The sequence below is a fragment of the Pipra filicauda genome, unplaced genomic scaffold (genome assembly GCF_003945595.2).
Source record: "Pipra filicauda isolate LSUMZ 115617 unplaced genomic scaffold, ASM394559v2 scaffold19_size4547281_pilon, whole genome shotgun sequence".
NCBI lineage: Eukaryota > Metazoa > Chordata > Aves > Passeriformes > Pipridae > Pipra > Pipra filicauda.
In genome coordinates, this window is record NW_024104309.1 from 3260224 (window position 1) to 3274479 (window position 14256).

The 14256-nt window shown below is 50.4% G+C and overlaps 1 protein-coding gene across 5 annotated transcripts; it reads right to left on the reverse strand.

The window, feature by feature from the left end:
* Window positions 1-40: 40 nt before the first annotated feature.
* LOC114002602 (cytochrome P450 2J2-like) lies at window positions 41-13708 on the reverse strand. 5 transcript variants are annotated; one of them, XM_039380606.1, is made up of 11 exons: window positions 13419-13708; window positions 12756-13057; window positions 12068-12230; window positions 11760-11909; window positions 11004-11164; window positions 10426-10602; window positions 10054-10189; window positions 9636-9823; window positions 9014-9152; window positions 8435-8520; window positions 41-1171 (listed from the first exon to the last, which is right to left on the reverse strand). In XM_039380606.1, exons 2-11 carry the CDS (start codon window positions 12942-12944, stop codon window positions 1082-1084), a joined length of 1479 nt encoding a protein of 492 aa, XP_039236540.1. In that variant the 5' UTR covers window positions 12945-13057; window positions 13419-13708; the 3' UTR covers window positions 41-1081. The 5 variants fall into 5 exon arrangements, with proteins under 5 accessions (XP_039236540.1, XP_039236541.1, XP_039236543.1 ...); XM_039380607.1 differs by having other exon boundaries at window positions 41-1102; window positions 8366-8520; XM_039380609.1 differs by lacking the exons at window positions 8435-8520; window positions 9014-9152; window positions 9636-9823; ... (5 more) ...; window positions 12756-13057; window positions 13419-13708 and adding exons at window positions 1762-1900; window positions 2382-2569; window positions 2800-2935; ... (4 more) ...; window positions 5474-5775; window positions 6304-6586 and having other exon boundaries at window positions 41-1257.
* Between the last annotated feature and the right edge of the window lie 548 nt (window positions 13709-14256).

Here is a 14256-nt window from a genome sequence, read left to right on the forward strand (position 1 = left end):
CAGTAGGGGAGGAAACCCTAAAGTAATTGGGAAACACAAGTTTGAAATGCAAGAGAGAAGAGATCATCTTTCATTGCTAATCCACTGCAAAAAATACATGCCAGAGGTCAGACCTACAGCAAAATTAATGAAAAAATGAAGAGAAACCAGTGCCTGGTCCTGAGTGGCTTTGAAAAGTTCATAGGCGAAAAAAAGTTTTCAGACCTTTTATGTTTTCTCTTTGAGAAAGACAATGGCACAACTTGGGAGCCTGTGACTGTTAAAAATTAATTAAAAACGCAATAGGATTCAAGTGATGAGTTGGAAGGACAGCTCAGTGACAGAATCCCTGAGTGCCTGGCATGGCAGGGATGTGATGTGCAGAGGACTCTCCCATGTGGCATAAATCTGCCACTGCACAGTGATTGCTTTGTACTGCAGCAAAGTGGATGTAGGAGGATGTGGATTGTCAGGGATGTAGAGGGAACCAGTGGAAATGGAACTCAATGTAATCCTCCTTTCCTGTTAACTATTCTGGGTCCTACGTGGGTGCCCATTGAAAAGTCTTCTATGAAAGGTGAGAAGCCAAAAAAAGAGAAAAAAAGAAGAATCTTTGCTGTGACTACACTGCAGACAGAAGCACCCAGAAGCACTTCTAAGCCTAAATACTTGGTTGTGTAAATGAAAAAGTTGCATGTTTAATGAACTCTTATCCAAAGGGAGCTGGTATGGGCAGGAGCAGTGTATCTGTCATGAGGGGCCATGTCCCAATCCACTTCCTCGGCCCCACGCTGTATCCATGCCCATCATGCATAGACACAAATCTTTGCCACAAACAGAGGGGAAGTGATGAACTTGAGACTTCTCACCACAAAGCCACTTCCTTCCTGACAGCCAGCGGTGAGCTGCCACACGACCCTTCCAACACTCGCTGCTGCTTCTCCTTCTCTTGGGCTTTGGTAAAGTGCTCCAAGCAACAGAGGGATTATTTTTTTGCAGGTTTTCTATTTTTTATTTTATTAGCCCAGATGAGTTGCCAAGGGCTTGTTTTCCGCACTCCTGACAAAGGATTTTCCCTGTGAGGATTGTGGCTGAGGCTTCCCTACCGAGGCACAGCGCAGATCTTGTAGGGCTGTGGGGCCATCGTGATGCCCATCAGGGGCTGGAGGCTGAGTGTGGTGTCCGGGGGTGCCTGGAAGGTGAATTTCTGGAGCAGAGACGTGAAGAAGAGGAAGAGCTCGGAGCGGGCCAGCACCTCGCCCAGGCAGGCGCGCTTCCCTGCGGAGACAGCAACCCACGGCATCCTCAGACTGAGCTTTTGCTGCTGGAAAAGCTTCTGCCTTCCCTCAGGACCATGGTCCCTGATCTCTTCCCAGGATGAGTTTTGCAGCCCAAACTGAGAAGGTGTGTGATGCTGGTATGGGAAACGGGGTGCTAAAAGCCACCTCCCCAGGGAAGCTGCTGGCTGGGATAACCTGGGGTGGCAACAGTGAGTCCCCAGGGACCTCAGCCATGTGGGAGCAGGAGCAGAGAGTGATGCTTCTGCCCTGGTGATGGTGTTCCTGGGGTCCCTGGAATTATCAAGGATTTTTATTCATCCTCATCTCCCTTCTCTGCATTTTAAAAGAGAGACAAGAAAGGGCTCTGAGTGTGGTTGTGGTGCTTTGGGACGACCACGTTGCCACTGTTTGAGTGGAACCTCCATCACTATATTCCTCTCTATCTCCATCATGCAGTTGGAAACCCAAGACCACTGACTCAGCACAATTCACCAAATCCTACCTATAGAAAATGCCAGAAACGATTCTCTTCTCCAGAACTTCCCATCCTTCAGGAAATGCCCAGGGTTAAAAGTGTTGGGACTTTCCCACTCATTCTTGTCAAACATCACAGAGGTTATATTTGTCAACAACATAGTGCCCTAACAGGAGAAAAAGAAAAATAATTCACATTTTCTCTTGCACTGACAGCAGGAGGGGCAGTTTTATCTTCCAGTCTCTCCATGAAGAACATGCAGAGTCAAATTCTACTGCAATTATTTGTCTGACAACACTGCAGGTCAGGGGTCCCTTTGGAGATCCAGTGATTCTAGAACCACGTTTTCCCCTCCTCAGCATCACTTTCGTCTGCTGTAATCTTGGGCCAGAGTTCCTGTAAGAGCTCTGTGAGCTGGGATCTGTGCCTCAAAGGTGTGCCCGGGGGGTTTTGGACCCTGCAGGGCTCTGCACCCTTTGGGGAGGTGGAGAATATTGGTTGGTTGGATGGCAAAAATGCACAGTGAGCAGGAGTGAACTCTGGACAGGGCAGGGACAGTGTGTCTGGGCAGGAGGGACCTGGCCTGGTGAATCGTGCCTGGGGAGCTGGGAGTCTCCCTGAGGTCCCAGTGCTCAGGGTGAGCTTACCTTTGGGATGAAGAAGCCATCCACGATTGTGTCCTTTGCTGCCACTCTTGGCATGCTTAAAGGGACAATGTTGGCTTTCCTCTGCACCTCATGGATGACAGCATTGGTGTAGGGCATGTTGTTCCTGTCCTCCAGCACTGGCTGCCGAGCCTGTCCGATGACGGCGTCGATCTCGGCTTGCACACGGGCTGGTGGGAAAGAGCTGGAATCAGCCAAGGCCCAAACACAAAAACCCTTGGAACAACACAAGGTTGTTGCTGTGAGGGTCCCCTAAGGACTAACCTGGAACACCTGCCACTGTTTGCACCTCTTTTGTGTGAGTGCAGGGAGATTCCCAACTTTTCTCTCAAGAAAAGCGTCTCTCACAAAGTTGTGAGGGATAAAAGGAAGGGAAACCCTGACCTTTTGCTATTTGTACCTTGAATTTCTGGATGTAAGGCCATGAACAGCAGAGCCCAGCGGAGGGTCGAGGAAGTGGTCTCGGTTCCAGCAAACATCAGGTCGAGGGTGCAGGCGACGAGATGTTCCTCCCGGAAGGTGTCACTGCCCTTGTCCTTCACAAAAAGGTGTGTTAGTGCTGCAGGAACAGTGAGGGCTGTCCTGACACCAGGCTTAGTCCAAACCACACAAGAATTTGGGCAGGAGCTGCTGGCCCCCTGCCATCCCATCCCACTGATGGGTGCTCTGAGCCTGATGTCCGTCCTAAGCTCAGCTGGAGAATTTGGCTCATTTCTCGTCCCTCCTCATTTCTAAGCCCTGCTGCAGAAGGCTTTGCTCTGCATTGCTGACCTTGGCTATCTCCTGCAGGTAGCTGTCGATGTAGTCCCGGCTCTCTGAGGGGTTCCAGTCCTCCTTGTGCTTGTTGATCTGCTCTTGCATGTAGCTTTTCAACAACTTCGAGTTTTTAGAAATGGTTTGGTGTGCTCCAGGGAGGAACTTCATTATAGATGGGAAAGAGTTGTACAGCTTTGGACACAAAAGGAGAAAGAAAAATTGAATAAAGGACTGAAAACCCCTTCAAAACCCAACAATTGAGGATCCTGCAATGCTGTGCTTGCTGAAGTGCTGGAGTTGGTGGAAATAGCTCAGCTCCGGAAGAGCGGGAATCCCTCATGAAGGAAGGACTTGTGTGTTGACAGGTATTAGAGCAGGCAGGTTGGCAGACAATGGGCAGGAGAAGTGATGTTGAGTGAGAGAAAGCAGCATGAGCAAGGCCCAGCTTGAAAGTAAGGCAGCAAGAAATGACAGGCCAATCCACCCTGTGCAAAGCAATAGGCAAAGACAGGTTTGGTGATGACAACACTGAGCTCTGAGGTTGAATCCAGAGAAGAGACCATGGCTGTGGAGTGTGACAGGAGGGCTGTACCTGGGCCGTGATGGTTCCGTTGAGGGCAGTCGTTTCATACATCAGCTTCAGCAATTTTTGGAAGTCCTCATCATGGTAGTCAAACCGATTGCCGAGGGTGAGGGAGCAGATGACGTTTGAAACAGCGTTAGTGAGTGTAAACTGAGGGTCAAAAGGATTCCCTGGAGAAGGAAAAGATCAATTCTCTCCTGGTCTTCTCAGAAAAGGAGAAGAAAACACACTTGGTAAAGGTAAAATAGTCAACCAATACAAATGAAATGAGTGATCCCAGTGACCATCCTGTGTCACTGCTTTGCTTGGACACCTCGCTGCCCCGACGAGCTGGCCAAGCTTGTCTGGGAAACCCAGTAGTCCCAGTTCTATCAGATTATGGAGATGTTTGCTTCCTTTGAAAAGCAAGATCTGCAGGAGAGGGATGTCATTGGAATACATTGGAAATATCATTGTTTCTGTCACTGGAATTCCTTGGGAACATCAGTGTTTATACACACATGGTATTTCCCAGAGATCTCAGAGAGAGCAGGAGGCTGAAGGTGGGCTATGAATAATGCATGGGGTGTTACCTGCCTGCACTCTCCAGTCACTTTGAAGGCCAAACCCCTGCAGGAGGGAGCAGGGATGCTGGTGGGGCTGCAGCATCCCTTGTAAGGTGAGGTATTTTTCAGCGTGCAGTGAACCATGGGTGAAATGATACCAGGCCGTACCAGGTCCTGCCTTCAGCACAGCTGCTGAGGGAGGCACGTGGCACTCACCCTGCTCATCCTTAAAGGCATCCACGAGGAATCGGCACTCCTCCTGGATGCGCTCCTCCACGCTCCTCTTCCCCAAGCCAAAGTTTCGGAGGGTGCTCAGGGTGAACCTCCTCTGTGCCTTCCACAAGTGCCCATTGGAGGAGATCAGTCCTGGCAGAAACAGCCCCCTGTGAGCCAAGGCTGATCCCCCACTGGGGGGAAAAAGCTCCAGGGCTCTGCCTTCTCCCCAGCTGTCTCAGACCTCTGCAGGGTTGTTACTTGGGCCTTGCAGCTGAGGTGCATGTCCTAAGGAATCACTCACCCATCTTGCTGAAGATTTCGGAAGGCATTTCTGGTCGCTCCAGGAAGTTTTCCCCTTGGTTTACAAGCACTTCCTTAACCAGCCGCATCCCATTTACCATCACAAACTTCATGCTGCCCATCGAAGAGCCAAAGATGTCACCATAATTTTCAGTAAGCTGGGTGAGGAAAAAAAAAAAAAGGAGTTTCTGTTGGGACAGGGACAACCATGTCATAGGGCACAGGTAAAACTAAGGGAAGCTGAGAGTGGGAGAGGAAAGAGAATTTGTGCACAAATCTCTGCCTGATTGCACAGTGTTTTCTCTTTCCTCTTTTCCTGAATCACTGATCAGGACTGGGTGTTAATTGTCGAGTTGGTGATAAATCAAATAAACCTCTCCAGCTTTCATTTTTCAGTTCTATATTTTTCCAGCTTTTGTTGTGCTCCCTTCCCAAACACCCTTCCAGCCCCCAACTTAGTCCCACGGGGCTCCTACATCTGTGACTGCACCCGTGTGATTGTGTTGTGCCCTTTGCCCCAGGGATCACTGCACACTTGTGCCCCACCTTGTACCCAGGTAAATGTCACTTATGATTACAAACCTCCTGCCTGGCCCATGGGTCTGGTTTAACCCCTTCCCCTGCAGCTACAATTCCCTCTGTTCCTTCCCCCACAGTGCCCACCACCCATGTACCTTCTTCACTCCCACTCGGGGATCTTTGAAGTCCATCAAGTAAAGGTGCCCTACAAAGGGAAGGCGTAAAGGGGTGGGAGGGAAGTTCTTTGGGTTTCTGTTCTTCATGTAGTCAGCGACAAACAGGAAGACAATGAGGAAGATGAGAAGCGTATGGAAGGAGATGCTGTCCCAGAGGAAGTGCAGCATGGCTGGATGGGGGGGCTGTGCACGGACGTGTCCCACGGCAGGTCAGGGCAGGTTGAGCTCCCAGGGCACCACTGAATCCCCAGGGACAGGGGCAGAGGGGTGATGTGCTGGCTCTGTGGGCACAAACACAAGAGAGCACGGAGCAGCTTTTGCTGCCCTGGTCTACAGGCTGAGTTCAGACTCCTGCTTTGCCAGCTCTCAGTTTAATCTTCTTGATTAAACCCCTTCTAGATTAAACCCGAGCATTTCCTCTGCTGCGGTTAAAAACCACAAACCACCCCAAACCAAAACACTCCCAGCTGCCCCTTTCCCCTCCCGCCTCCCAGCGCTGCTTCACCAAACCCCAGTGATCCACGCCTTGTGTCAAGGACAGAACTGAGCTTGGCGGGATCAAGATTAAAACCTCCCGGCAGCTTCCCTGCGCTGTTCCCGCAAGCCCCTGGCTCAGCCCAGCCCTGCTCTCTCATCCCCGAGGTGCCCTCACTGTGCCGGGTCCCAGTGTCAGCTCCACGGTGCCGGGAGGCTCCAGCCGCTCCGAGTGCCTCGAGCTTTCCTCCTTGACAGGAGCTCGTTCGCTGCTTTGAAGAGTCCCAGACCAAGGCCCAGGTCGCCGGGGGCATCCGAGATAAGGTTGCACAAACCTTCCCAAACCGCCTGACTGCTTCCTTCCGGCTCCTGTGTGTCACAGTGACGCGGGCTGCCAGCAAAGAGCCATCCAGGCTCGGCAGCCGTCCCGAAGCACCGTCCTTTTCTCATCCCCGCGGGACAAGTGCAAGCAGAACAACTTGCTCTGGCCGGAAGGTTGGCCCTGCCCGAGCCCTCCAGCCATCCCTTCCCAGACCTCCCTTGTCCTTTTGGGTGCGTAGCCCGTGGTGGAGCCGTTCCCAAAGCCCCACAGAGCTGGGGCAGGTGCTGAGAAGCCAAAGCAGATGCCCAGCTCTGCCGGCGGGGGCCCTTTCGGGGTAGCTGGCAACAGGCTGTGCTGACTTTTCCCCCTTGGATCGGCTCTGAGGCCGGGAGGTGTTGGTGCACGTGCAGCACGTGGACTTTTGATGTTGTGTTTTGTTGTGAAAGCAGCAGGGGGGTTGCAGCAGCAGTTTGACCTTGCACCACGTGGCTCTGCAGTTGTCAGCTGCCCCCTCGTGCTCTGGGGGACGTTTTGGGGGCCTTTTCTCCCTTTTGGGGCCATCACTTGTGGCCATTGGGGTTGTCGAGTGCCCATGAGAAGGCACAGAAGTGCAGCAGAGCTCCTGGGGCGATGCCATTCATGTGTTTACCATAGCCCTCACACTTGGGAAGCTTGAAAATTAAATCCCTGTTCTATTGTGGAACTGAAAGTGGGGACACCTGATTCTGAGGAGAACTTGTCTTTTAACATCTCGCCTTTAAGCACACTTAGGCATGAGCCTGTGAAGGTGCACATGTTCCATTTAGTTACATGAGATGCATCTCGCCGAGAATTTATGAATTCATGCCTCCTGCCTTTATGTTGTGGTATAATTGCATTGATTTTCCACACCCAATTGATTAAAATACCGAAAAATAAAATGAAAAAATTAATTGAATTATTTATTCTGTCCATAAGCAGGGGAGGAAACCCTAAAGTAATTGGGAAACACAAGTTTGAAATGCAAGAGAGAAGAGATCATCTTTCATTGCTAATCCACTGCAAAAAATACATGCCAGAGGTCAGAACTACAGCAGAATGAATGAAAAAAGGAAGAGAGAAACCAGTGCCTCGTCCTGAGTGGCTTTGAAAAGTTCATAGGCGAAAAAAAGTTTTCAGACCTTTTATGTTTTCTCTTTGAGAAAGACAAAAACAGAACTTTGGAACCATGACCGTTAAAAATTAATTAAAAATGCAATAGGATTCAAGTGGTGAGTTGGAAGGACAGCTCAGTGACAGAATCCCTGTGTGCCTGGCATGGCAGGAATGTGATGTGCAGAGGACTCTCCCATGTGGCATAAATCTGCCACTGCACAGTGATTGCTTTGTACTGCAGCAAAGTGGATGTAGGAGGATGTGGATTGCCAGGGATGTAGAGGGAACCAGTGGAAATGGAACTCAATGTAATCCTCCTTTCCTGTTAACTGTTCTGTGTCCTACGTGGGTGCCCATTGAGAAGTCTTCTATGAAAGGTGAGAAGCCAAACAAGAGAAAAAAGAAGAATCTTTGCTGTGACTACACTGCAGACAGAAGCACCCAGGAGACAGCATTTCTGAGCATAAATATTTGGTCAGGTAAATGAAAAAGCTCTTTACAAGTTGCATGTTTAATGAACTCTTATCCAAAGGGAGCTGGTATGGGCAGGAGCAGTGTGTCTGTCATGAGGGGGCCATGTCCCAACCCACTTCCTCGGCCCCACGCTGTGTCCATGCCCATCATGGCCATCACGGACACAAATCTTTGCCACAAAGAGAAGGGAAGTGTTGACCTCGAGACTTCTCACCACAAAGCCACTTCCTTCCTGACAGCCAGCGGTGAGCTGCCACAGGCACGACCCTTCCAACACTCTCTGCTGCTTCTCCTTCTCTTGGGCTTTGGATAAAGTGCTCCCAAGCAACAGAGGGATTATTTTATTGCAGCTTTTCTATTTTTTTAGCCTAGCTGAGTTGCCAAGGGCTTGTTTTCTGCACTCCTGACAAAGGATTTTCCCTGTGAGGATTGTGGCTGAGGCTTCCCTACCGAGGCACAGCGCAGATCTTGTAGGGCTCTGGGTCAGTCACCGTGCCCGCCGCGGGCTGGAGGCTGAGTGTGGTGTCTGGGGGTGCCTGGAAGGTGAATTTCTGGAGCAGAGACGTGAAGAAGAGGAAGAGCTCGGAGCGGGCCAGCACCTCGCCCAGGCAGGCGCGCTTCCCTGCGGAGACAGCAACCCACGGCATCCTCAGACTGAGCTTTTGCTGCTGGAAATGCTTCTGCCTTCCCTCAGGACCATGGTCCAGCTCTCTTACCCAAAAGTCTGTTACCCAAATCCCCGTTCTGGATAGGTTTTGCAGCCCAACGTGAGTTTCCCAATGAGGACATTGGCATTACAACACAGGCTGCCCCCAAATTGCATAATATTGCGAGGGCTTGACTGTTTAATCATATACAGACATGCTTCTGCCCTGGTGAAGGTGTTCCTGGGGACTCTGGAAATATCAGGGATTTTTAGTCATCCTCATCTCCCTTCTCTGCATTTAAAAACAGAGACAAGAAAGGGCTCTGAGTGTGGTTGTGGTGCTTTGGGACAACCACGTGGCCACTGTTTGAGCGGCACCTCCCAACTGTATCTGCCCTTCCCTTCCATGCAGTTGGAAACCTAAGCCTGGTGCCTGAACATGAAAACACCACAATTCAGCAAATCTTACCCATAGAAAATGCTAGAAATGATTCCCTTTTACAGAACTTCCCATCCTTCAGGAAATGCCCAGGGTTAAAAGTGTTGGGGGTTTCCCACTCATTCTTGTCAAACATCACAGAGGTTAAATTTGTCATCAAAACAGTGCCCTAAGAGGAGAAAAAGAAAAAAAATTTACACTTTTGGTGGCACTGACAGCAGGAGGGGCAGCTTTATCTTCCAGTCTCTCCATGAAGAAAATGCAGAATCAAATTCTACTGCAATTATTTGTCTGACAACCACTGCAGGGCCAGGATCCCTTTGGAGGTGCAGTGATTATAGAACCACATTTTCCCCTCATCAGCATCACTTTTGTCTGCTGTAATCTTGGGCCAGAGTTCCTGTAAGAGCTCTGTGAGCTGGGATCTGTGCCTCAAAGGTGTGCCTGGGGGGGTGTGGGACCCTGGAGTTCTCTGCACCCTTTGGGGAGCTGGAGAATATTGGTTGGTTGGATGGCAAAAATGCACACTGAGCAGGAGTGAACTCTGGACAGGGCAGGGACAGTGTGTCTGGGCAGGAGGGACCTGGCCTGGTGAATCGTGCCTGGGGAGCTGGGAGTCTCCCTGAGGTCCCAGTGCTCAGGGTGAGCTTACCTTTGGGATGAAGAAGCCATCCAGGATCGTGTCCTTTGCCGCCATTCTTGGCACGTTGAAAGGGACAATGTTGGCTTTCCTCTGCACCTCATGGATGACGGCATTGGTGTAGGGCATGTTGTTCCTGTCCTCCAGCACTGGCTGCCGAGCCTGTCCGATGACGGCGTCAATCTCGGCTTGCACACGGGCTGGTGGGAAAGAGCAGGAATCAGCCAAGGCCCAAGGACAAAAACCCTTGGAACAACACAAGGTTGTTGCTGTGAGGGTCCCCTAAGGACTAACCTGGAACACCTGCCACTGTTTGCACCTCTTTTGTGTGAGTGCAGGGAGATTCCCAACTTTTCTCTCAAGAAAAGTGTCTCTCACAAAGCTGTGAGGGATAAAAGGAAGGGAAACCCTGACCTTTTGCTATTTGTACCTTGAATTTCTGGATGTAAGGCCATGAACAGCAGAGCCCAGCGGAGGGTCGTGGATGTGGTCTCGGTTCCAGCAAACATCAGGTCGAGTGAGCACGTGATAAGATGTTCCTCCCGGAAGGTGTCACTGCCCTTGTCCTTCACAAAAAGGTGTATTAGTGCTGCAGGAACTGTGAGGGCTGTCCTGATATTAAGCCTAGTCTAAACCACGCTAAGGGTATGGGGAGGAGCTGCTGGCCCCCTGCCATCCCATCCCACTGATGGGTGCTCTGAGCCTGATGTCCGTCCTAAGCTCAACTGGAGAATTTGGCTCATTTCTCGTCCCTCCTCATTTCTAAGCCCTGCTGCAGAAGGCTTTGCTCTGCATTGCTGACCTTGGCTATCTCCTGCAGGTAGCTGTCGATGTAGTCCCGGCTCTCTGAGGGGTTCCAGTCCTCCTTGTGCTTGTTGATCTGTTCTTGCATGTAGCTTTTCAACAACTTCGAGTTTTTAAAAATGGTTTGGTGTGCTCCAGGGAGGAACTTCATTATAGATGGGAAAGAGTTGTACAGCTTTGGACACAAAAGGAGAAAGAAAAATTGAATAAAGGACTGAAAACCCCTTCAAAACCCAACAGTTGAGGATCCTGCAATGCTGTGCTTGCTGAAGTGCTGGAGTTGGTGGAAATAGCTCAGCTCCAGAAGAGTAGGAATCCCTCATGAAGGAAGGACTTTTGTGTTGCCAGGTATTAGAGCAGGCAGGTTGGCAGACAATGGGCAGGAGAAGTGATGTTGAGTGAGAGAAAGCAGCATGAGCAAGGCCCAGCTTGAAAGTAAGGCAGCAAGAAATGACAGGCCAATCCACCCTGTGCAAAGCAATAGGCAAAGACAGGTTTGGTGATGACAACACTGAGCTCTGAGGTTGACTCCAGAGAAGAAACTGTGGCTGTGGGGTGGTGGCAGGAGGGCTGTACCTGAGCTGTGTTGGTTCCCTGAAGGATAATAATCTCATGCAGAAGCTTCAGCAATTTTTGGAAGTCCTCATCGTGGTAGTCAAACCGATTGCCAAAGATAAGGGAGCAGATGACGTTTGAAACAGCGTTAGTGAGTGTAAACTGAGGGTTGAAAGGATTTCCTGGAGAAGGAAAAGATCAATTCTCTCCTGGTCTTCTCAGAAAAGGAGAAGAAAATACTCATGGTAAAGATAAAATAGTAAACAAATATGAATGAAATGAATGGCCCCTGATAGACACCGACCTCGGTCACCGCTTTGCTTGGACACCTCGCTGCCCCCATGAGCTGGCCAAGCTTGACTTGGCAACTCATTGGTCCCCGTTCTGTCAGATTATGGAGATGTTTATTTCCATTGAAAAGCAAGATCTGCAGGAGAGGGATATCTTTGGAATACATTGGAAACATCATTGTTTCTGTCACTGGAATTCCTTGGGAACATCAGTGTTTATACACACATGGTATTTCCCAGAGATCTCAGAGAGAGCAGGAGGCTGAAGGTGGGCTATGAATAATGCATGGGGTGTTACCTGCCTGCACTCTCCAGTCACTTTGAAGGCCAAACCCCTGCAGGAGGGAGCAGGGATGCTGGTGGGGCTGCAGCATCCCTTGTAAGGTGAGGTATTTTTCAGCGTGCAGTGAACCATGGGTGAAATGATACCAGGCCGTACCAGGTCCTGCCTTCAGCACAGCTGCTGAGGGAGGCACGTGGCACTCACCCTGCTCATCCTTAAAGGCATCCACGAGGAATCGGCACTCCTCCTGGATGCGCTCCTCCACGCTCCTCTTCCCCAAGCCAAAGTTTCGGAGGGTGCTCAGGGTGAACCTCCTCTGTGCCTTCCACAAGTGCCCACTGGAGGAGATCAGTCCTGGCAGAAACAGCCCCCCGTGATCCAAGGCTGATCCTCCACTGAGGGGAAAAAGCTCCAGGACTCTGCCTTCTCCCCAGCTGTCTCAGACAGGGGGACAAGACACAGTTGTCACTTGGGCCTTACAGCTGAGGTGCATGTTCTGAGGGATCACTCACCTATCTTGCTGAACATATCCTTGTGAATAGGCATTTCTGGTCGCTCCAGGAAGTTTTCCCCTTGGTTTACAAGCACTTCCTTAACCAGCCGCATCCCATTTACTACCACAAGCTTCATGCTGCCCATGGAAATGCCAATGATGTCACCATATTTTTTAGTAAGCTGGAAGGGAAAATAAATAAAAGAAGTTTCATTTGAAGTGATTGTGTCTTTTGGGACAGGGACAGACCTGTCAGGGGGCACAGGCGGAAATAAGGGAAATTGAAAGGGGGAGAGGACACAGAATTTGTGCACAAATCTCTGCCTAATTGCACAGTGTTTTTTCTTTCCTCTTTTCCTGAATCACTGATCAGGACTTGGTGTTGATTGTCCATAAATCAAGTAAACCTCTCCAGGTTTGATTTTTTAGTTCTATGTTTTTCCAGCTTTTGCTGTGCTCCCTTCCCAAACACCCTTCCAGACCTCAACTCAGTCCTACGGGGCTCCTACAGCTGTGACTGCACCCGTGTGATTGTGTTGTGCCCTTTGCCCCAGGGATCACTGCACACTTGTGCCCCACCTTGTACCCAGGTAAACGTCACTTATGATTACAAACCTCCTGCCTGGCCCATGGGTTATGGATTAACCCCTTCCCTGCAACTACAATTCTCTCTGTTCCTTCCCTCACAGTGCCCACTACCCCTGTACCTTCTTCACTGTGGTTATGGGATCTTTGAAGTCCATCAAATAAAGGTGCCCTACAAAGGGAAGGCGTAAAGGGGTGGGAGGGAAGTTCTTTGGGCTTCTGTTCTTCATGTAGTCAGCGACAAACAGGAAGACAATGAGGAAGATGAGAAGCGTATGGAAGGAGATGCTGTCCCAGAGGAAGTGCAGCATGGCTGGATGGGGGGGCTGTGCACGGACGTGTCCCACGGCAGGTCAGGGCAGGTTGAGCTCCCAGGGCACCACTGAATCCCCAGGGACAGGGGCAGAGGGGTGATGTGCTGGCTCTGTGGGCACAAACACAAGAGAGCACGGAGCAGCTTTTGCTGCCCTGGTCTACAGGCTGAGTTCAGACTCCTGCTTTGCCAACTCTGCAAGGATTAAACCACTTCTTGATTAAACCCGAGCATTTCCTCTGCTGCGGTTAAAAACCACAAACCACCCCAAACCAAAACACTCCCAGCTGCCCCTTTCCCCTCCCGCCTCCCAGCGCTGCTTCACCAAACCCCAGTGATCCACGCCTTGTGTCAAGAACAGAACTGAGCTTGGCGGGATCAAGATTAAAACCTCCCGGCAGCTTCCCTGCGCTGTTCCCGCAAGCCCCTGGCTCAGCCCAGCCCTGCTCTCTCATCCCCGGGGTGCCCTCACTGTGCCGGGTCCCAGTGTCAGCTCCACGGTGCCGGGAGGCTCCAGCCGCTCCGAGTGCCTCGAGCTTTCCTCCTTGACAGGAGCTCGTTCGCTGCTTTGAAGAGTCCCAGACCAAGGCCCAGGTCGCCGGGGGCATCCGAGATAAGGTTGCACAAACCTTCCCAAACCGCCTGACTGCTTCCTTCCGGCTCCTGTGTGTCACAGTGACGCGGGCTGCCAGCAAAGAGCCATCCAGGCTCGGCAGCCGTCCCGAAGCACCGTCCTTTTCTCATCCCCGCGGGACAAGTGCAAGCAGAACAACTGGGTTGATGCCATTCATGTTTTTACCATAGCCCTCACGCTTGACTTGAACAGTTAAATCCCTGTTATATTGTGGAACTGAAAGTGGGAAACCTGATTTTGAGGAGAATTTGTCTTTTAACATCTCGCCTTTAAGCACATTTAGGCAGGAGCCTGTGGAGATGCACATTTTCTATTTAGTTTTGTGAGATCCTCCACTCAAAAAGTAAATGAATTCTACCTGTATGCTAGGGGAACTTTGCATTTCATTTTGGGTTTTTCCCTCAACTCATTAAAAAAAAAAAAGAAGAAATAGAAGATATTTTGAATAATTTATTCTCTCCATGAGTAGGGGAGGAAACCCTGAAGTAATTGGGAAACACAAGTTTGAAATGCAAGAGAGAAGAGATCATCTTTCATTGCTAATCCACTGCAAATAATACAAGTTGTAGCCACATGCCAGAGGTCAGACCTACAACAGAATGAATGAAAAAAGGAAGAGAAACAAGTGCCTGGTCCTGAGTGGCTTTGAAAACTTCATAGGCAAAAAAACTTCTCA

Bases quoted from the DNA above. Each gene is read 5' to 3' on its own strand.
- LOC114002602 (XM_039380606.1), bottom strand. From the start codon at position 12,944: ATGCTGCACTTCCTCTGGGACAGCATCTCCTTCCATACGCTTCTCATC. The intron at 9,824-10,053 runs GTACAAATAGCA...CTTTCCCACCAG, and splicing joins CTTACATCCAGAAATTCAAG to CCCGTGTGCAAGCCGAGATT. The intron at 9,153-9,635 runs GTAAGCTCACCC...TTCTCCTCTTAG, and splicing joins ATGGCTTCTTCATCCCAAAG to GGCACTGTTTTGATGACAAA.